Raw genomic sequence first — 20647 nt, 5'->3', positions numbered from 1 at the left:
CACAAACACACACATACATACATACTACTGAAGTCATTTTTTTTTTTTTGCAAGAATTAATGGCTTAACTCTTGCTTATTTGATGAAGCAGGGAACTCTCTGATTTTTTTCTTCTTCCTGGTCTTTTTTTAACGTTCTTTTCTTATATTACATAACAAACCAGCAACCTACTTAACACACTGGGCTAATGAATCTGTAATTAAACAGACAGTGTTCTTGATGAACAATGAAGTAGCAATCATTTTAATTTATTTATTCATGTATTTATTTAATATCCCACCCTTTATTATTTTTATAAATAGCTCAAGGCCGTTAATATACCTGATATTCCCTTCTCCTATTTTTCCCGCAATAGCAACCCTATGAGGTGAGGTTTTTACTACCGGTTCTGTGGGTGTGGCTTGGTGGGTGTGGCAGGGGAAGGATACTGTAAAATCTCCATTCCCTTCCCAATCCAGGGAAAGGTTACTGCAAAATATCTATTTCCTCCTAATCAGCTGGGACTCAGGAGGCAGAGGGGGGCAGGGCCAGTCAGAATTTTTACTATCAGTTCGCCAAACTGAAACTGCGCTTCAAGGTGTTGGTGACAATCTTTAAAGTTCTCCATGGCATAGGGCCGGGCTATTTACGGGACTGCCTACTGCCACCAAATACCTCTCACCGACCCGTGCGCTCTCACAGAGAGGGACTCCTCAGGGTGCCGTCAGCTAGGCAGTGCCGTCTGGCGACACCCAGGAAGGGCCTTCTGTGGGGCCCCCCCCCTCTGGAACGAACTCCCTCCAGGACTTCGTCAACTTCCGGACCTCCGAACCTTTCGTCGCGAGCTTAAAACACACTTATTCATCTGCGCGGGACTGGATTAGATTTTAAATTTACTGGTTTTAATGGGTTTTTACTATTTATACTGTTTTTAATAATTTGGCTATAGAATAAGTTTTTTAATCGTCATTTTAATCTGTATTTATATGTATTTTAACTGCCTGTGAACCGCCCTGAGTCCTTAGGGAGATAGGGCAGTATATAAATATGAAAAATAAATAAATAAATAAAATAAAACTACTCAAAATTTCCACTACCGGTTCTCCAGAACTGGTCAAACCTGCTGAAACCAAAGGTTTGCTTCCCACCAAAGGTGGTCCCTATTTTTACTCTTTTATTTTTTATCTGCTTTCGAACTGCTAGGTTGGCAGAAGCTGGGACGAGTAACAGGAGCTCACCCCGTTACGCGGTGCTAGGGATTCGAACCGCTGAACTGCCAACCTTTCGATCGACAAGCTCAGCGTCTTAGCCACTCAGCCACTGCATCCCTTTTATATGTATCTATAGTCAAATAGATTGAAATCTATTGCAAAGATGTTTAAGTGGTTCTTTAGGTCAGAGGTAATTAGCACAGTACAGTCTCTATTGTGCTTCTGGCTGCTTCTGGCCCGTTTTGTTTTTTTTTTAAAAAATATGCTTTTAAGATATTTAATTAAATAAATTTAACATCCACCTCACTGAGATGATAAAGAGCACCTTGGGGTGAATTCACCTTTTCATAAATAGACAGGCACGAAAGTGCACATTTATGATGATTGATGATGATGTGCCTTTGCAAGTGGTGCTCTTAATTATCACTTAGAATTTCTTCAGCATCATCTCTGTATTCACTAGATATTAAAAACTGTACACCGACAAGTCCTCAACGTGTGACCACACACTTGAGCCCAAAAGATTATGTTGCTAAATGAGACAGGTGTTAAGGGAATTTTGCCCCCTTTTACGACTTTTCTTGCCACGGTTGTTAAGTGAATCATTGTGGCTGTTAAGTTAGAAACACGGTTGTTAAGTGAATCTGGCTTCCCCATTGACTTTGCTTGTCAAATCGCAAAAGGGGATCACATCACCACGGGATACTGTAACCGTCATAAATGTGAGTCAGTTATCAAGCAGCTGAATTTTGATCATATGACCATGGGGATGCGGCAATAAGTATGAAAAAATATACAGCAGGTATATGTTGTGCCTCGCTCGCCCCCCTCTCCGCAGCTAGGCCCCTCTCGTCTCCTGCCGGACGCTGATAGTGCAGAAGAATGTCCTGGCATGCCTCCAGCCCCCAGTTCTGGCACCATGCCCGGACAGACCGAGCAAGACGAATGGCCTGACATGCCTCCAGCCCCCAGTCCTGGCACCATGCCCAGACAAACGGAGCAGCTGGGCCCCTCCCCCACAGCATGTGAGCCTGGGGAATGTGAAGCCAGTCACAAGCTGGAATTACCGGCAGCTGGAGGCTGGAGGGACCCACGCTTCCGGAGAGTGGAGAGGCGACGTCAGCAAAAGGAAGGTAGGGGCAGGCCTGGATAAGTGCTGAGTCATGGAGCCACACCACATGGCCTATATAAAGGATCTGCTTTCTGGCATTCTTTGAGTCAGGCAAAGTCTAAAATGGATTGCTGAAGTCACATCCTGGTTTCCTGCCTGCCCTGAGAACTCTGACAGAACTTTGGCAAAGCTGCAGAGGCTTTGCAGCCACGCTTGACTTTCCCGACCCGGCCGTCAGAGGAGGAGTGGGACATGAATAGTATATATATACAAGGGACTCAGTGGTTCAGGGGGTAGGACATTGAGCTTGTTGATCGAAAGGTTGGCAGCTCAGCGGTTCGAATCCCTAGTGCTGCCGTGTAACAGGATGAGCTCCCGTTACTTGTCCCAGCTTCTGCCAACCTAGCAGTTTCGAAAGCACGTAAAAATGCAAGTAGAAAAAATAGGGACCACCTTTGGTGAGAAGGGAACAGCGTTCTGTGCGCCTTTGGCGTTGAGTCATGCCGGCCACATGACCACGGAGACGTCTTCGGACAGCGCTGGCTCTTCTGCTTTGAAACGGAGATGAACACCGCTCCCTAGAGTCGGCAACAACTAGCACGTATATGCGAGGGGAACTTTTACCTTTACCTTATATGTATACAGTTTATGAGCAGTTGCTTAATGATTCTTCAAAGTTATTTCCAAAGGAGTTTTAAAAAGCTATTTACAACCGATTCTCAAAGTTACAACTGCCACACACATACCCTGTGGATCACATTTTGTGTACTTGACAACCGGCTCGCATTTACAAACCAGTTGCATATAATAATGATTTGTAATTTTTTTCCCCCACTGATTTCTGGCAAATTCTACCCGTTGAATATGCTGGAATCGCTTAACAACCATAATTCACTTAACAGCTGTGGTCGTTCACTTCACAACCATCGTAAAAACAGGCATAAAAATCGATTTAAAACTGCAATGACTTTCAGTCACAGTCCTGGACACCGTCCGTTGTCCTATAAGCAGGGGTGGGCTCCCAAAATTTTAGCGAGGGGTTCTTTGCCCAATTGCTGGGTGGGTGTGACCGTGGTGGGCGTGGCCTAGTCAGCCTCCTGCATCACGGTGGATGGGGGGCATTTTTGCCCTCCCTGGGCTCTGGAGGCTTTCCTCAAACCTCTGGGAGGGTGAAAACAGCCTCCCCAGGCTCCGGAGACCCTCCAAACATCTGGTAGGCCCGTTTTTCACCCTCCTCGAGCCTGCACGCATGCCCGCACTTTCCTGCATCTAAAACAGGCTGCATGGGGACTCCTGGGAGGGGCAGGGCAGGGTGGGCGGAACCAGCCAGGAGTGGGATTTGGGAGTTCTCCGAACTGCACAGAATCTTAGCTAGAGGTTCTCACGAACCCCTGCAAACCCCCAGCAGCCCCACCCCTTCCTTTAAGTGAAGCACTTCCTGTATGCTTTTAACCCAGAAAGATTTTCTATTTCATTCTTAGCCCCAAGTAACATAAAGTGGAGAATAAATGGAATTTAGGGCCTCTGGTGGCTCAGGCTGGTAAGACAGTCTGTTATAAACACAGCTGCTTGTAATTACTGCAGGTTCAAGTCCCACCAGGCCCAAGGTTGACTCAGCCTTCCATCCTTTATAAGGTAGGTAAAATGAGGACCCAGATTGTTGGGGGCAATAAGTTAACTTTGTATAATATACAAATGGATGAAGACTATTGCTAATATAGTGTAAGCCGCCCTGAGTCTTCGGAGAAGGGCGGGATATAAATGCAAATTTAAAAAAAAATTCAGGTGTTCATGAGACTAGAGTAACTCATTAACATTAGATGACTGTACAATTCAGATTTTTTTTTCTTTCTTTTTAGTTTAGCATAAAAACAGAAGTACTGATAGAGATGGATTGCATTTATTTCCCTTTCTTCTTCCTTCTTTCCCTGATAAATCTGTTTATCAGTGACACAGCCAGTGAGTATAGAATAAGGAATAACAGTTGGAAGGGACCTTGGAGGTCTTCTAGTCCAACCCTTTGCTCAGGCAGGAGACCGTATACCATTTCAGACAAATGGTTGTCCAATCTCTTCTTAAAAACCACCGGGGTTGGAGCACCCATAATTGTGATTCCCTTAACAACTGTGGCCAGAAAGGTCGTAAAATGGGGCAAAATTCACTTAACAAATGTCTCACTTAACAGCAGATATTTTGGGCTCAATTGTGATAGTAAGTCAAAGACTACTGTATAGCTCCCTCTTTTGACAGTATTTCAAGGACACATTCTCTTGACTTCAATGCCATGCAAATTGGGAGGTACCGTATTTTTTCAGAATATAAGATGCATCTTTTCTCCCCCTCTTAAAAGTGGATGAAAATTTAGGTGCATCTTATATACCGGGGTGAAATGCACCTGGTTCAGACCGGATCGTCCAATCCGGTAGCGATGGCGGCAGGTTGTTCGGAGAACTGGTAGCAAAAATCCCTGCCCCCCCACATGCCCAGCTGAGCCACGTGATCATCAGAGGGTTGTTTTTTTTTTTTACTTTTAAAAGCATTTTTTCTTCGGCCGAAAAAATGCTTTTAAAAGTAAAAAAAAAAAGCCTCTGATGATCGTGCAGCTCAGCTGGGATTGTCTGAACCTTTTAAAAGCATTTTTGTACAACCTCTTTGGCTGAAGAAGTTGTAGAAAAAAATGTTTTTTAAAGGTTCTGGCAATCAGGCAACTCAACTGGGATCGTCAGAACCCTTTAAAAGCTTCTTTCCCTCTGGCGATCCCAGCTGAGTTGCCTGATCAGCAGAGGCTTTTAAAAGCATTTTTTTACAACCTCTTCAGCCAAAGAGGTTGTAGAAAAAATGCTTTTAAAAGTAAAAAAGAAAAGTTGGCCACACCCATCCAGTCACATTACCCCCCCACCAAGCCACACCCACAGAACCAGTAGTAACAAATTTTACATTTCACGCCTGTTAGAGACCAAATACGGGCATCTTTGGCCTCCCAAACCCTCCGCTCATTGTGTTTTCACCCTCCCTGGCCCCCAGAAGCACTCTAAAGGCCAAAAATGGGCATGAGGAGACCTCAGGGCAGGGGGGAGGGAGGGGAGAGCAGGGGGGAAGAGGGGAGGGGAGAGCAGGGGTGAGAGGAAGGGAGAGGAAGAGAGAGGGCAGAAGAGGGCAGGGCAGGGAGGAGAGAGAAGAGAGGAGAGGAGAGGAGAGGAGAGGAGAGGAGAGGAGAGGAGAGGAGAGGAGAGAAGAGAAGAGAAGAGAAGAGAAGAGAAGAGAAGAGAAGAGAAGAGAAGAGAAGAGAAGAGAGGGAAGGGCAGTGGGAGAGGAGAGAGGGGAGGGAAGGGAAGGGAAATATAGAAGGGGAAGAGAAGGGAAAGGAAGGGAGGGAGGGAGACAGGAAGGAAGGAAGGAAGGAAGGAAGGAAGGAAGGAAGGAAGGAAGGAAGGAAGGAAGGAAGGAAGGAAGGAAGGAAGGAAAAGGCAAAGGGGAGGGAGGGAAATGATCACTGATTGAAGGGAGGGGCCTTTGAACATTTAGTAAATCATTTTGAAGGTGACCCTTAAACCAGGGACCCCAAACAGAAGAAGGTTAGAGGAGGCCTCGGCAGGGAAGGAAGCTAAGATGGAGCAGGACTGCATGCGTGGGAAAAACAGACCCTCAGTGATCCAGGAGAATTCTGGGACCGAAAGGAAGCCCTGTGGGTTGGATCTCGCCTGCGGGTTTTCAACTCTCCGTCCCTAACAGCAAGGAGACGCATGCAGCCAATTCATTTGTCATGTCAAATTTAGAGCCACCCCAACTCAGGGCTGAAATACAACAGCTGTCAGGAAGCCCTGAATCATTTCCTTTTAATTAAGGGAAAGGTCTGAAGCTGCAACCCTTGAGGCCAATCCTAGCATATGCTTGGGGACTGAACACGTGTGGCTCATTGTTATCAGCAACCGGCTTGGATTAGCTAGGCTTCAATATCCCAGAGTGGCTTTTCAGAAGGCAACTGGACTTTCTCTCTCTCTCCCTTTCTTTTTTCCTTGAAAACATTTCGCTTCTCATTCAAGAAGCTTCTTCAGTTCTTGGTTCCTTTCCCCCCATTGCTTCTTGTCCTGCCCTCAGATGCTTTGGAGGATAGCTTGACTCCTTCTTCTTTGGGGCAGCCCCTGAGATATTAGAACACTGCTGTCATGTCTCCCCTAGTCCTTCTTTTCATTTAACTAGACATACCCAGTTCCTGCAACCGTTCTTTGTGTGTTTTTAGCCTCCAGTCCCCTAATCATCTTGGTTGCTCTTCTCTGCACTCTTTCTAGAGTTTCCACATCAGTGGTAAAATCTGAACTGGTTTACTACCAATTCGCTGGCTGCGTAGTGTGCATCATGCACCAAATGCAAGGTGTGTGCGCATGCCGTGCATGCCAAAAGGAAGCATGGGGTAAGTAGAACAGCGTGCAGAGGGTGTGATCAGCTGTGGCACGCGATCTTTTTTTTGAACTTTTAAAAGCATTTTTTTTTTACAATCTATTCGGCCGAACAGGTTGTACAAAAAATACTTTTAAAAGGTAAAAAAAGAGGCTCTGACGATCACAGCTGAGCCGCGCGATCGTCAGAGCCTTTCTTTTAACCTTTAAAAGCATTTTTACAGCCTATTTGGCTGAAGAGGTTATTTTAAAAAAATGCTTTTAAAAGTAAAAAAAAGGCTCTGAGGATCAGGCAGCTCAGCTGTGATCTTTTTTTACCTTTTAAAAGCATTTTTTAAAAGAAGCGACAAGCGGGGAAGCGGGAGAGGTGGGCATGGGCGAGGTTGGGCATGGATTTTTGCTACCGGTTCTCCGAATCACCCGCCGCCATCGCTACTGGATTGCCTGATCCGATCCGAACTGGGAGCATTTCACCTCTGCTCCACATTTTTTTTACATCGTGGCAACCAAAACTGGATGCAGTATTCCAAGTGTGGCCTTACCAAGGCATTATTATAAAGTGGCATTAACCCTTCACGTGATCTTGATTCTATCCCTCTGTTTGGCATTAGTCCTGGCATTTCCTTGCTGATCTTCCATCCAAAAATTAATCAGGCTTGATTCCGATTAGTTACTGGTTCTGATTAGTTACTTACAACCGTTTGTTTAGTGAGCATTCAAAGTTACAACAGCACTGGGGGCAGGGGTGAAATCCAGCAGGTTCTGACAGGTTCTGGAGAAGCGGTAGCAGAAATTTTGAGTAGTTGGGAGAACTGGGAAATACCACCTCTGGCTGGCCCCAGAGTGGGGTGGGAATGGAGATTTTGCAATACCCTTTCCCCTTGAGTGGGGAGGGAATGGGGATTTTGCAGTATCCTTCCCCCTGGAGTGGGGTGGGAATGGAGATTTTGCAATACCCTTTCCCCTTGAGTGGGGTGGGAATGGGGATTTTGCAGTATCCTTCCCCTGGAGTGGGGTGGGAATGGAGATTTTGCAATACCCTTTCCCCTTGAGTGGGGTGGGAATGGGGATTTTGCAGTATCCTTCCCCTGGAGTGGGGTGGGAATGGAGATTTTGCAGTATCCTTCCCCTGCCACGCCCACCAAGCCACGCCCACCAAGCCACGCCACGCCCACCAAGCCACGCCCACAGAACCGGTGCTAAAAAAAAATTCAGATTTCACCACTGAGTGGGAGGAAAAATGACTTATGACATTTTTCACCCTTACGACCGTTGCAGCATCCCCATAGTCATAATTTGGAAGCTTGGCAACTGTCTCATATTTATGACGGTTGCAGTGTGTGTGTGTGTCACGTGATCAGCTTTTGCAACCTTCTCACAAGCAAACTCAATGGGGAAGCCAGATTCACTGAACCACCGTGTTAGTAACTTAACAACTGCGATTCACGTAACAACTTTGGTAAACAAAAAAAACAAAAAAGGTTGTAAAACGGGGCAAAATCTATTTAACAAATGTTTCGCTCAGTGGCAGAAATTTTGAGCCAAATTATGGTTGTAAGTTCGAGGACCGCCTGCTTTCCAATTGCTCTTGCTAATTAGTAAGGAGGGAATCTTAATTCTTGAAACTTCTTTCAAGACTGAGATCACACGAGTCTGGGACACTGCGACCGTCATAAATGTGAGTCAGTTACTAAGCATCCGAATTTCGATCTCGGGATCATGGGGATGCTGTAACGGTCATAAGTTGGAAAAAACGGTCACGAGTCGATTTTTTTCCCAGTGCCGTCGTAACTTTGAACCGTCACTAAATGGTTCTGCTGTAAGTCGAGGCCTACTTGTACTGATTTCCGACTGGATGCCCTTTTACTGATAGATGGTGTTGAATTTCATCTCCACAAGGTGCTTTTTTCAGGAGGCAAGTAGATTTTCTTGTTTTTCTTTGAAGACGTTTCACTTCTCATCCAAGACGCTTCTTCAGTTCTGACTGGATGGTGCTGAATAGGAGTATTTGTACTCCTTGCACAGACAGCTGGTCACTTGCATCCTTTTAAAGAGTCGTTGAGGCCACTTGGAGGTTTATCTGTGTCCTCAGGGTCACCTGAGTAGCATAAATGGTTCCTGTAGTCTGCAATTTTTTTGGAAATCTATTCCTACTCCCACACCATTCCAAGGATCTTCATCCCAAAGTGTATGGAGATTCTCAGTCATCCAGGTCGTGGTTGTCCTAAAGGTGCTTTTTTCAAGAGGCAACTGGACTTTCTTGTTCTTCTTTGAAGACATTTTGCTTCTCATCCAAGAAGCTTCTTCAGCTTATTTTCAAGTTTCGTTTTTCCTGTTCTCTCTTCAAGGATGCTGGAGAGGAAGTTTATCGTTTCATTCCTACTGCCTACCACATCAGCTTTTTTAAAAAATTATTTTTATTTTGTCACAACAATATACACAAGCATCAACATAAAATAACTACATATCATATAGAATAGAATAGAATAGAATTTTTTATTGGCCAAGTGTGATTGGACACACAAGGAATTTGTCTTGGTGCAGATGCTCTCGGTGTACATAAAAGAAAAGATACGTTCATCAAGGTACAATATTTACAACACAAATGATGGTCAATATATCAATATAAATCATAAGGATTGCCAGCAACAAATTATAGTCATACAGTCATAAGTGGAAAGAGATGGGTGATGGGAACTATGAGAAGATTAATAGTAGTGCAGATTTAGTAAACAGTTTGACAGTGTTGAGGGAATTATTTGTTTAGCAGAGTGATGGCCTTCGGGGGAAAACTGTTCTTGTGTCTAGTTGTTCTGGTGTGCAGTGCTCTATAGCGTCGTTTTGAGGGTAGGAGTTGAAACAGTTTATGTCCTGGATGTGAGGGATCTGTAAATATTTTCACGGCCCTCTTCTTGATTCGTGCAGTATACAGGTCCTCAATAGAAGGCATATATGAGCAAAATTATGCAATAACTATATTAATTTGATAAATGAAAGGAAACAATAGGACAGGAATGGTAGGCACCTTTGTGCTCTTATGCGTGCCCCTTATAGTCCTCTTAGGAATGGGGTGAGGTCAATAGTAGACAGTTTTTGGTTAAAGCTTTTGGGATTTTGAGAAGAGACCACAGAGTCAGGTAGTGTGTTCCAAGTGTTAATAACTGTTGCAGAAGTCATATTTTCTGCAATCAAGATTGGAGCGGTTAACATTAAGTTTAAATCTATTGTTTGCTCTTGTTTTATTGCAATTGAAGCTGAATAGCTCAGGCTGTTAGAAGCCTGTTATTAGAACACAGCAGCCTGCAATTACTGCAGGTTCAAGCCCGGCCCGAGGTTGACTCAGCCTTCCATCCTTTATAAGGTAGGTAAAATGAGGACCCAGATTGTTGGGGGGGCAATAAGTTGACTTTGTAAATATACAAATAGAATGAGACTATTGCCTTATACACTGTAAGCCGCCCTGAGTCTTCGGAGAAGGGCGGGATATAAATGTAAATTTAAAAAAAAAGTAGTCTTCAACAGGAAGGACATTGCAATAGATGATTCTATGTATTAAGCACAGGTCTTGTCGGAGTCAGCGGAGTTCTAAGTTTTCTAAATCCAGGATTTCAAGTCTGGTAGTATAAGGTATTTTGTTGTTTTCAGAGGAGCGGAGAACTCTTCTTGTAAAATATTTCTGGACACGTTCAATTGTGTTGATGTCAGAAATGTGGTATGGGTTCCAGACAGGTGAGCTGTATTCAAGAATAGGCCTAGCAAATGTTTTGTATGCTCTGGTTAGTAGTGTAGAGTCTTTGGAAAAGAAGCTACGCAAAATTAGGTTTACAACTCTTAGAGCCTTTTTTGCTATGTAGTTGCAGTGGGCTTTGGCCCTTAGATCATTTGATATGAAAACTCCAAGGTCTTTAACAGGGTGGGGGGGTCATCTGTAAGGTAATGTCCATCAAGCTTGTACTTAGTGTTTGGGTTCTTTTTTCCAATATGTAAAACAGAGCATTTGCTGGTTGAGATTTGGAGTTGCCAAGTTTTAGACCAATCGGATACAAAGTGAAGGTCTTTTTGAAGGGTAGTAGTATTGTTCCTCTCAACCTGACATGTTGGAAGAATAATAGCCTGAGTATCATCTGGGTAGAGAGGATGCCTCTAAAGCATCTCAGAACTGGTCCCAGCGGCACCATCTAAACACTGACTAAGGGAGGAAGCCAATTATTCATGGAGTTTTAGTATTACCAAAAGCCTTGCTGGAATGATGAATAGAAGAATAGAATAGAATTTTATTGGCCAAGTGTGATTGGACACACAAGGAATTTGTCTTGGTGCATATGCTCTCAGTGTACATAAAAGAAAAGATACGTTCATCAAGGTACAACATTTACAACACAATTGATGATCAATATATCAATATAAATCATAAGGATTGCCAGCAACAAGTTATAGTCATACAGTCATAAGTGGAAAGAGATTGGTGATGGGAACTATGAAACGATTAATAGTAGTGCAGATTCAGTAAATAGTCTGACAGTGTTGAGGGAATTATTTGTTTAGCAGAGTGATGGCCTTCGGGAAAAAACTGTTCTTGTGTCTAGTTGTTCTGGTGTGCAGTGCTCTATAGCGTCGTTTTGAGGGTAGGAGTTGAAACAGTTTATGTCCAGGATGCGAGGGATCTGCAAATATTTTCACGGCCCTCTTCTTGATTCGTGCAGTATACAGGTCCTCAATGGAAGGCAAGTTGGTAGCAATTATTTTTTCTGAAAAGCCTGAGGCAAGGAGATCGCTCAAATGGGAGACTGTTAGTATCTCTTTTTTATGTCATGAAAGGACCAAAGACCCAAACAAAAACCTTGAGGCTTTGTACAGACACCGACTCGCTAAATTGTCACTGCAAATTTGCTAATGGCAGCAGCAGCAGCAGCAATTCTTCCAAAGTAAAATAACTTTCTGCTTCTTTTCAGTGCAACTCCATAAAAACTGGGGATAAAATTCTTTTTTTTTTTAAATTTATATCCCGCCCTTCTCCGAAGACTCAGGGCGGCTTACACTGTGTTAAGCAATAGTCTTCATTCATTTGTATATTATATACAAAGTCAACTTTTATTGCCCCCAACAATCTGGGTCCTCATTTATTTATTTGTCACAACAGTATATATTTATTTATTTTATTTTATTTTATTTTATTAATCGAACTTATATACCGCACCATCTCCCGTAGGACTCAGGGCGGTTCACAGGCATATTAAAACAGTACAATAAATACACATTAAAACCCAATTAAAACTAGATAATATCATGGCCTGGTCACTAAAAAATAAAAAACCTATAAAAACCCCATTAAAATATGCTAAAACCTTTTATCTTAGGCTAGTCCTGCACGCTGAAACAATAGTCTTCAGTTCCCGTCTGAAGGTCCGGAGGTCGGGTAGTTGTCGTAATCCTGGAGGGAGCTCGTTCCACAGGGCTGGTGCCGCCACAGAGAAGGCCCTCCCCCTGGGGGCCGCCAACCTACATTGTTTGGTCGACGGCACCCTGAGGAGGCCCACTCTGTGGGAGCGCACAGGTCGTTGGGAGGCAATCGGCGGCAGAAGGCGGTCTCGAAGGTATCCCGGTCCTAAGCCATGAGCATAAGTATGAAATAACTATACAATATATAAGCATATATATAATCATAAGTATGCAATAGCTATATGAAATTGGATACAATTAAAGGGAACATTAGGACAGGAACGGTAGGCACGCTGGTGCTCTTATGCACTCCCCTTACAGACCTCTTAGGAATGGGGTGAGGTCAATAGTAGATAGTTTTTGGTTAAAGCTTTGGGGATTTTGGGAAGAGACCACAGAGTCAGGTAGTGCATTCCAGGCATTAACAACTCTGTTGCTGAAATCATATTTTCTGCAATTGAGATTGGAGCGGTTCACATTAAGCTTAAATCTATTGTGTGCTCGCGTATTGTTGCGATTGAAGCTGAAGTAGTCTTCGACAGGAAGGACGTTGTAACAGATGGTTCTGTGAGTTAAACTCAGGTCATGTCGAAGGCGGCCGAGTTCTAAATTTTCTAAATCCAGGATTTCAAGTCTGGTGGCATAAAGTATTTTGTTGTAATCGGAGGAGTGGAGAATTCTATGGAGATTCTCAGTCATGCTGGTCATGGATATCCCAAAGGTGCTTTTTTCAGGAGGCAACTGGGCTTTCTTGTTTTTTCTTTGGAGACGTTTCACTTCTCATCCAAGAAGCTTATAATAATAATAGGGAAGGGACTTGGAGGTCTTCTAGTCCAGGGGTCACCAACCTTTTGGACCTCAGGGACCACTAAATTCATAATTTTAAATCCTGCGGACCACTAATATGATTTTTTAAAAAAAAGATAAATAGTATTTAGTGCAATATAAAAATGCAAATAATTGTTCTACGGACCACCAAAATTTTATCACGGACCACCACGGACCACTGGTTGGTGACCACTGTTCTAGTCCAACCCCCTGCCCAGGCAGGAAACCCTACACCATCTCAGTCAGATGGTTATCCAACATTTTCTTAAAAATTTCCAGTGTTGGAGCATTCACAACTTCTGCAGGCAAGTCGTTCTACTTATTGATTGTTCTAATTGTCAGGAAATTTCTCCTTAGTTCTAAGTTGCTTCTCTCCTTGATTAGTTTCCACCCATTGCTTCTTGTCCTGCCCTCAGGCGCTTTGGCGAACAGCTTGACTCCCTCTTCTTTGTGGCAACCCCTGAGATATTGGCTTCTTCGGCTCTGACTGGATGGTGGGGAATGGAGGGATTTATATTCCTTGCATCATCAAAGAAAAAACAAGAAAGTCCAGTTGCCTCCTAAAAAAGCACCTTTGGGACAACCATGACCTGGATAAGAGGTCTCCAACCATGGCAACTTTAAGCCTGGCGGACTTCAACTCCTAGAATTCCCCAGCCAGCAAAGCTGGCTGGGGAATTCTGGGAGTTGAAGTCCGCCAGGCTTAAAGTTGTCAAGGTTGGAGACCCCTGACCTGGATGACCAAGACTCTCCATAGACTTTTAGCTATACACTTTGGGATGAATACCCTTCAAATGGTGTCGGAGTAGGAATGGATTTCCAGAGGAAAAATTGCAGACTACAGGAACCATTTGCACCACTCAGGTGACCCTGAGGACACAGATTAACCTTCACGTGGCCCCAATGACTGTTTAAAAGGATGCAGATGACCAGCTGTCTGCAAGGAATATAAATCCTTTCATTCCCCGCCATCCAGTCAGAGCTGAAGAAGCTTCTTGGATGAGAAGTGAAACGTCTTCAAAGAAAAACTAGAAAGTCCATTTGCCTCCTGAAAAAAGCACCTTGTGGAGATGAAATGCAACACCATCTATCAGTAAATGGGTATCCAGTAGGAAATCAGTACCAGTATTCCTCGATTTTTGTTCTACATTTAGGCAAAAAAACCAAAATGCACAGGTACCGTATATGTGGTATCTTGCTCAATAGTAGTACCTGTGAGAGGGATCTTGGAGTCCTAGTGGACAACCATTTAGATATGAGCCAGCAGTGTGCAGCAGCTGCTAAAAAAGCCAACACAGTTCTGGGCTGCATAAACAGAGGGGATAGAATCGAGATCACGGGAAGTCTTAACACCACTTTATAATGCCTTGGTAAGACCACACTTGGAATATTGCATCCAGTTTTGGTCGCCACGATGTAAAAAAGATGTTGAGACTCTAGAAAGAGTGCAGAGAAGAGCAACAAAGATGATTAGGGGACTGGAGGCTAAAACATATGAAGAACGGTTGCAGGAACTGGGTATGTCTAGTTTAATGAAAAGAAGGACTAGGGGAGACATGATAGCAGTGTTCCAATATCTCAGGGGCTGCCACAAAGAAGAGGGAGTCGGGCTGTTCTCCAAAGCACCTGAGGGTAGAACAAGAAGCAATGGGTGGAAACTAATCAAGGAAAGAAGCAACTTAGAACTAAGGAGAAATTTCCTGACAATTAGAACAGTTAATAAGTAGAACGACTTGCCTGCAGAAGTTGTGAATGCTCCAACACTGGAAATTTTTAAGAAAATGTTGGATAACCATCTGACTGAGATGATGTAGGGTTTCCTGCCTGGGCAGGGGGTTGGACTAGAAGGCCTCCAAAGTCCTTCCAACTCTGTTGTTATATATTAGATATTATATAGATTTACAGCAGTACATTTAGCAACGGTTCAAAGTTACGACGGCAGTGGGGAAAAAATCGATTCATTATCGTTTTTCCGACTTATGACTGTTACAGCATCCCCATGATCCCGAGATCAAAATTCAGACACTTGGTAACTGACTCACACTTATGACGGTTGCAGTGTCCCAGAGTCGTGTGATCCCCTTTTGCGACTGTCTGACAAGCAAAGTCAACGGGGAAGACAGATTCACTTAACAGCCGTGTTGCTAACTTAACAACTGCAGTGATTCGCTTATCCGCTACGGCGGGAAAGGTCGTAAAATGGGGCAAAATTCACCGAACAACTCTCACGCTTAACAACTCGCGGTGTCTACGGAGATCCTCGGTCATCCAGGTCATGGTTGGCCCAAATGTGCTTTTTCAAGAGGCAACTGGACTTTCTGGTTTTTCTTTGAAGATATTTCACTTCTCATCCAAGAAGCTTCTTCAGAGCTGAAGAAGCTTCTTGAATGAGAAGCTGAAAGTCTTGAAAGAAACAACGGAAAGTCCAGTTGCCTCTTGAAAAAGCACCTTTGGGTCTCTCGCTTTCAACAGAATTTTCAGGCTCAATTGAGGTTGTAAGTCGAAGATTACCTGTAACTCCATTTTGTTTTGCTTTGAGGTAAAAGAACAGAGAGAAATCAATAGCCTTGACGAAGAAAAATCTGAAGTAAACCAACAGCTGATGCTCCTCATATAAACAAAGCCAGAAACAATGATCATGGGTGACACTATTGATTCTTTAGAGGTCATGCTTATATTTTGGAAGAGACTTCAGTCAAGGATTTATTTTATTTATTTATTCATTCATTCATTCATTCATTTATTTGTCGAGTACATATTAGATAATATATACAAGTATAGTCATGAATTGAATACATAAAATGAATACAATTAAAGGGAACATTAGGATAGGGACGGTAGGCACGCTGGTGCTCTTATGCACGCCCCCTTACAGACCTCTTAGGAATGGGGTGAGGTCAACAGTAGACAGTCTAAGCTTAATATTTCAGGGGTTTGGGGAAGAAACCACAGAGTCAGGTAGTGCATTCCAAGCATTGACCACTCGGTTGCTGAAGTCGTATTCTATTCATTCTTATTCTTATTCTATTCATTCTGATTCTGATTCTGATTCTAATTCTAATTCTAATTCTAATTCTAATTCTAATTCTAATTCTATTCATTCTTAGTCTTAGTCTAGTCTAGTCTAGTCTAGTCTAGTCTAGTCTAGTCTAGTCTAGTCTAGTCTAGTCTAGTCTAGTCTAGTCTAGTCTATTCCTCTCCATATTCTATTCTATTCTATTCTATTCTATTCCATCCCATCCCATCCCATTCCATTCCATTCCATTCCATTCCATTCCATTCCATTCCATTCTATTCTATTCTATTCTATTCTATTCATTCTTACCAATAGTTTGCAAATTTGCTCTCATTTGTTTTGGGGAAGGTGTTTTTTTTTTAGTTGTTTACCAATTGTATTGCTACCGTTCTCCTATGAGACAAATTTCTTTCCTCGATGTCCTTTTCAGAACTTGCAAGATTGTGTCTCCGCAAAGTGTTTCATTTCCTCTCGCTTAAAAAGAGACATATTTCAGGTTAGGCCATGAATCATTTAAGAGGCAGCTTATCACATTACAGATATAACCAAGGACGATACAACTGAGACCGTTCCCTATAAGTTGTTCTCCGAAGCGACCTCTTCTGAGGAGGAATCAATAATAATATTGGATAAGTGGATTTGACGGGTGATGAATACATCTTGAAGGCACCTCTACAATTTAGCACCGCAGAGTTTGTCATTTTTTACTGTAATTCGTCTGACGAAATTATAGTAATACGTTGTTGTTGTTGTTGTTTTAATCTCCCATAAATAACCATGCAGAAGACAAGGAGCTCAAGCTGTCAATGAAGTGCTGAGCGTGAGGATAAGGAAGTAAACAGTGAAGTTGACTTCGTAACTAGGGTCACCCTCATGCTGAATCAAAACATGCTGGATTCCTTATATACTGTATGTGGGTGGTATGAATTTTGCCTTCGGTAACTAAACCATAAAAATCATTTGTCTGAGCTGATCTCTGGCTGGGAGACTTGGATCATCAGCATCCCCTTCCCCTCTCCCTTTCCCTCTTCTTCTATTTCTTTCTCCTTCTCCCCTTCACTCTCTCCTTCTCCCTTTCCCTTTCCTTCTCCCTTTCCCTCTCCTTCTCCTTCTCCCTCTCCTTCTATTTCTTTCTCCTTCTCCCTTTCACTCTCTCTCTCCCTTTCCCTTTCCCTCTCCTTCTCCATTTTCCTCTCCTTCTCCCTCCCCTATTTCTTTCTCCTTCTCCCTTTCCCTCTCCTTCTCCTTCTCCTTCTCCCTCTCTCTCTCCTTCTCCCTTTCCTTTCCCTCTCCTCTCCTTCTCTTCTCCTCTCCTTCTCCCTCTCCTTCTATTTCTTTCTCCTTCTCCCTTTCCTCTCTCTCTCCCTTTCCTCTCCCTCTCTTCTCTTCTCCTTCTTCCTCTCCTTCTCCCTCCCCTATTTCTTTCTCCTTCTCCCTTTCCCTCTCCTTCTCCCCCTCTCTCTCCTTCTCCCTTTCCCTCTCCCTCTCCTTCTCCTTCTCTTCTCCCTCTCCTTCTCCCTCTCCTCTATTTCTTTCTCCTTCTCCCTCTCCCTTTCCCTCTCCCTCTCCTTCTCTTTCTTTCCCCTTCTCCCTTTCCCTCTCTCCTTCCCTCTCCCTCTCCCTCTCTTCTTCTCTTACACTTGAAGGCCCAATCACCAGCACCCTCCTATATCATGTCTCTCACACATTGCGCAGCTGCTTTTGAGCATGGTTTGAGCCATTGTGGTGCAGTGGTTAGAATGCAGTATTGCAAGCTACTTCTGCTGACTGCCGACTGCCAGCAGTTCATCAGTTGGAGTCTCACCAGCTCAAGGTTGACTCATCCTTCCAACCTTTTGAGGTCGGTAAAATGAGGACCCAAATTGTTTGGGGCAATATGCTGACTTAGAATGGTAGAATTTGCTTCAGTAATGTTGCAATCCATATTCTGAGGTCATCATGCAAGTTTTGGATACCTATGACTCAACCGAGTTGACCTCAACCCTTTATCTAGAACAGGTGAAACCACAAAGTAGCCTCATTTGTCCTGTTTAGAATGGAATGGAATGGAATGGAATGGAATGGAATGGAATGGAATGGAATGGGATGGGATGGGATGGGATGGGATAGGATAGGATAGGATAGGATAAAATATGGAATGGAATGAAATGGAATGGAATGGAATGGGATGGGATAGGATAGGATAGGATAGGATAGGATAGGATAAAATATGGAATGGAATGGAATGGAATGGAATGGGATGGGATGGGATGGGATGGGATGGGATGGGATGGGATGGGATAGGATAGGATAAAATATGGAATGGAATGAAATGGAATGGAATGGAATGGGATGGGATAGGATAGGATAGGATAGGATAGGATAGATAGATAGATAGATAGATATGGAATGGGATGGATGGGATGGATAGGATAGATAGGATGATAGGATAGGATAGATAGATAGATAGATAAAATATGGAATGGAATGAATGGAATGGAATGGGATGGGATAGGATAGGATGGGATGGGATGGGATGGGATGGGATGGGATGGGATGGGATGGGATGGATAGGATGGGATGGGATGGGATAGGATAGGATGGGATGGATGGATGGGATGGATAGGATGGGATGGGATGGGATGGGATGGGATGGGATGGGATAGGATAGGATAGGATAGGATATGGAATGGAATGGAATGGAATGGGATGGGATGGGATAGGATAGGATAGGATAGAATAGAATAGAATAGAATAGAATAGAATAGAATAGAATAGAATAGAATAGAATAGAATAGAATAACTTTATTGTCACTTTATACACGAATCAGCATACATTAAAATGAAATTTCATTGCATACAGCTCTCAAAGGGTCACCAGCTCCAATACGCACTACATAAACATGGCAAAATAAATAAATACATACAAAATTATGTATCTACCCACACATATTATATTACACAAAGAAACAACAACAACAAGAACAGTTCTTTGGCAAGTATCCTGTTAGGATACTGAGAGAGCCCCATGCTAATCTGATGGGTAAGTGGCTTGAAGCCTTGACACCACAAAATGATCCTGAAGTCTGCTGTTTACTACTCATATTCCGAAAGATATGCTTTTTCTCATGGCTGGTTGATATATATTACACCATCTGGAGTGGCCAGCTGGGCTTGAGTAATTATCACAGACCATCTGGGAATTAACTCAGCCGATTGCATTTTGAACAGCGTTTTGATTACAAGTAATAGGACAGGTCAAGAGCCACCAATATCTCTAGGCAAGGAAATGGCAGCATCCAGGGAAAACTGGAAAAAAAAATTTTTTGTAGGAGATGATATATAGATCTTACAACGTTCAGAAATACTGGGGAGGAAGCGAGATTAAAAGACATCTGTTGTGAGTCCCTACACTGATATTTATTTTTATTAAGCTTGTTGAGTGCGCACACGATCCTGTCCACTAAGTTCAAAAGGCACTACTCTTGCCTCAAAAACCACACTGGAAGAACATTTAGCATGAGCTTCAGTTACAATAAAAGCCCGCGAACTCATCTTTTCTCTTCTACTGTTTTGTATTTGCACTGGGATGTCAAACAGAAGTTCATGAAGTTTCAGATGAAGTTTCTGTCACAACGTCACGCTTGTCCTCCTTCTTCAGAGCAAGAGAGAGTTCAGAGATAGATAGATAAATAACGTAACATAACATAATAAGAGAGTTGGAAGGGACCTTGGAGGTCTTCTAGTCCAACCCCCTGCCCAGGCAGGAAACCCTACACCATTTCAGAAAGATGGCTATCCAACATTTTCTTTAAAATTTCCAGTGTTGGAGCATTCACAACTTCTGCAGGCAAGTTGTTCCACTTATTGATTGTTCTAACTGTCAGGAAATTTCTCCTAAGTTGCTTCTCTCCTTGATTAGTTTCTACCTATTGCTTCTCGTCCTGCCTTCAGGTGCTTTGGAGAACAGCCCAACTCCCTCTTCTTTGTGGCAACCCCTGAGATATTGGAACACTACTATCATGTCTCCCCTAGTCCTTCTTTTCATTAAACTAGACATACTGAGTTCCTGCAACCGTTCTTCATATGCTTTAGCCTCCAGTCCCCTAATCATCTTTCTTGTTCTTCTCTGCACTCTTTCTAGAGTCTCATCAACCCAAAAGCTTGCTATTGCTTTGGTACTGGGAGGCACCTCCACCTTCTTCACTATGATCTCCAGAACTGACCTCACCAAAGAAAAGTTTTGCTGATTGTTCTCTGTGTACTTCCCAACAGGTGTAGCATCCTCAATCCTGAAACTGCAGGAAGAAGGCAATCCCAGTCCCCAAAGATACTTCCAAATCTCTCTGTCAGTGATGTTGGTCACCCAATTGAGGCCAAATGTGTGTAGGACTGAGATCGAACTTCTGTTGTAGAAGGTGTGTTTATCCACAAAATTTATTTATTTTATTTATTTAATTAAACTTTTATACCGCCCTTCTCCCGAAGGACTCAGGGCGGTGTACAGCCTGCATTAAAACAATTTATACACACACTAAAATAACAATTAAAAAGCTTATTCCAAAAAGGCCGAAATTAAAACCGTCCAATTGACCATATAAAATACCCAATAAAATACAATTAAAATTTAAAATTTAAAAAATTTAAAAAATTTAGCATTTAAAACTCAGGCCAGTCCCGCTTGGAT

General features: G+C 43.1%; 1 protein-coding gene across 2 annotated transcripts in view; it reads right to left on the bottom strand.

The window, feature by feature from the left end:
* LOC131200056 (ras-related protein Rab-38-like) overlaps positions 1-20647 on the bottom strand; it is a 77962-nt gene that overhangs the window by 33355 nt on the left and 23960 nt on the right. The window contains exon 2 of one of the 2 annotated variants that reach the window (XM_058186392.1): positions 11545-12303. The exons of the other annotated variant lie outside the window; for it this stretch is intronic. Within the exon in view, the coding sequence (XP_058042375.1) occupies positions 12047-12303 (257 nt within the window). The 3' untranslated portion in view covers positions 11545-12046. Of the gene's footprint in view, positions 1-11544; positions 12304-20647 lie in introns of those variants that run through there. 2 annotated transcript variants of the gene reach the window in all.

Source organism: Ahaetulla prasina, chromosome 5, assembly GCF_028640845.1.
Source record: "Ahaetulla prasina isolate Xishuangbanna chromosome 5, ASM2864084v1, whole genome shotgun sequence".
NCBI lineage: Eukaryota > Metazoa > Chordata > Lepidosauria > Squamata > Colubridae > Ahaetulla > Ahaetulla prasina.
This window is presented reverse-complemented; position numbering and strand designations above follow the sequence as displayed.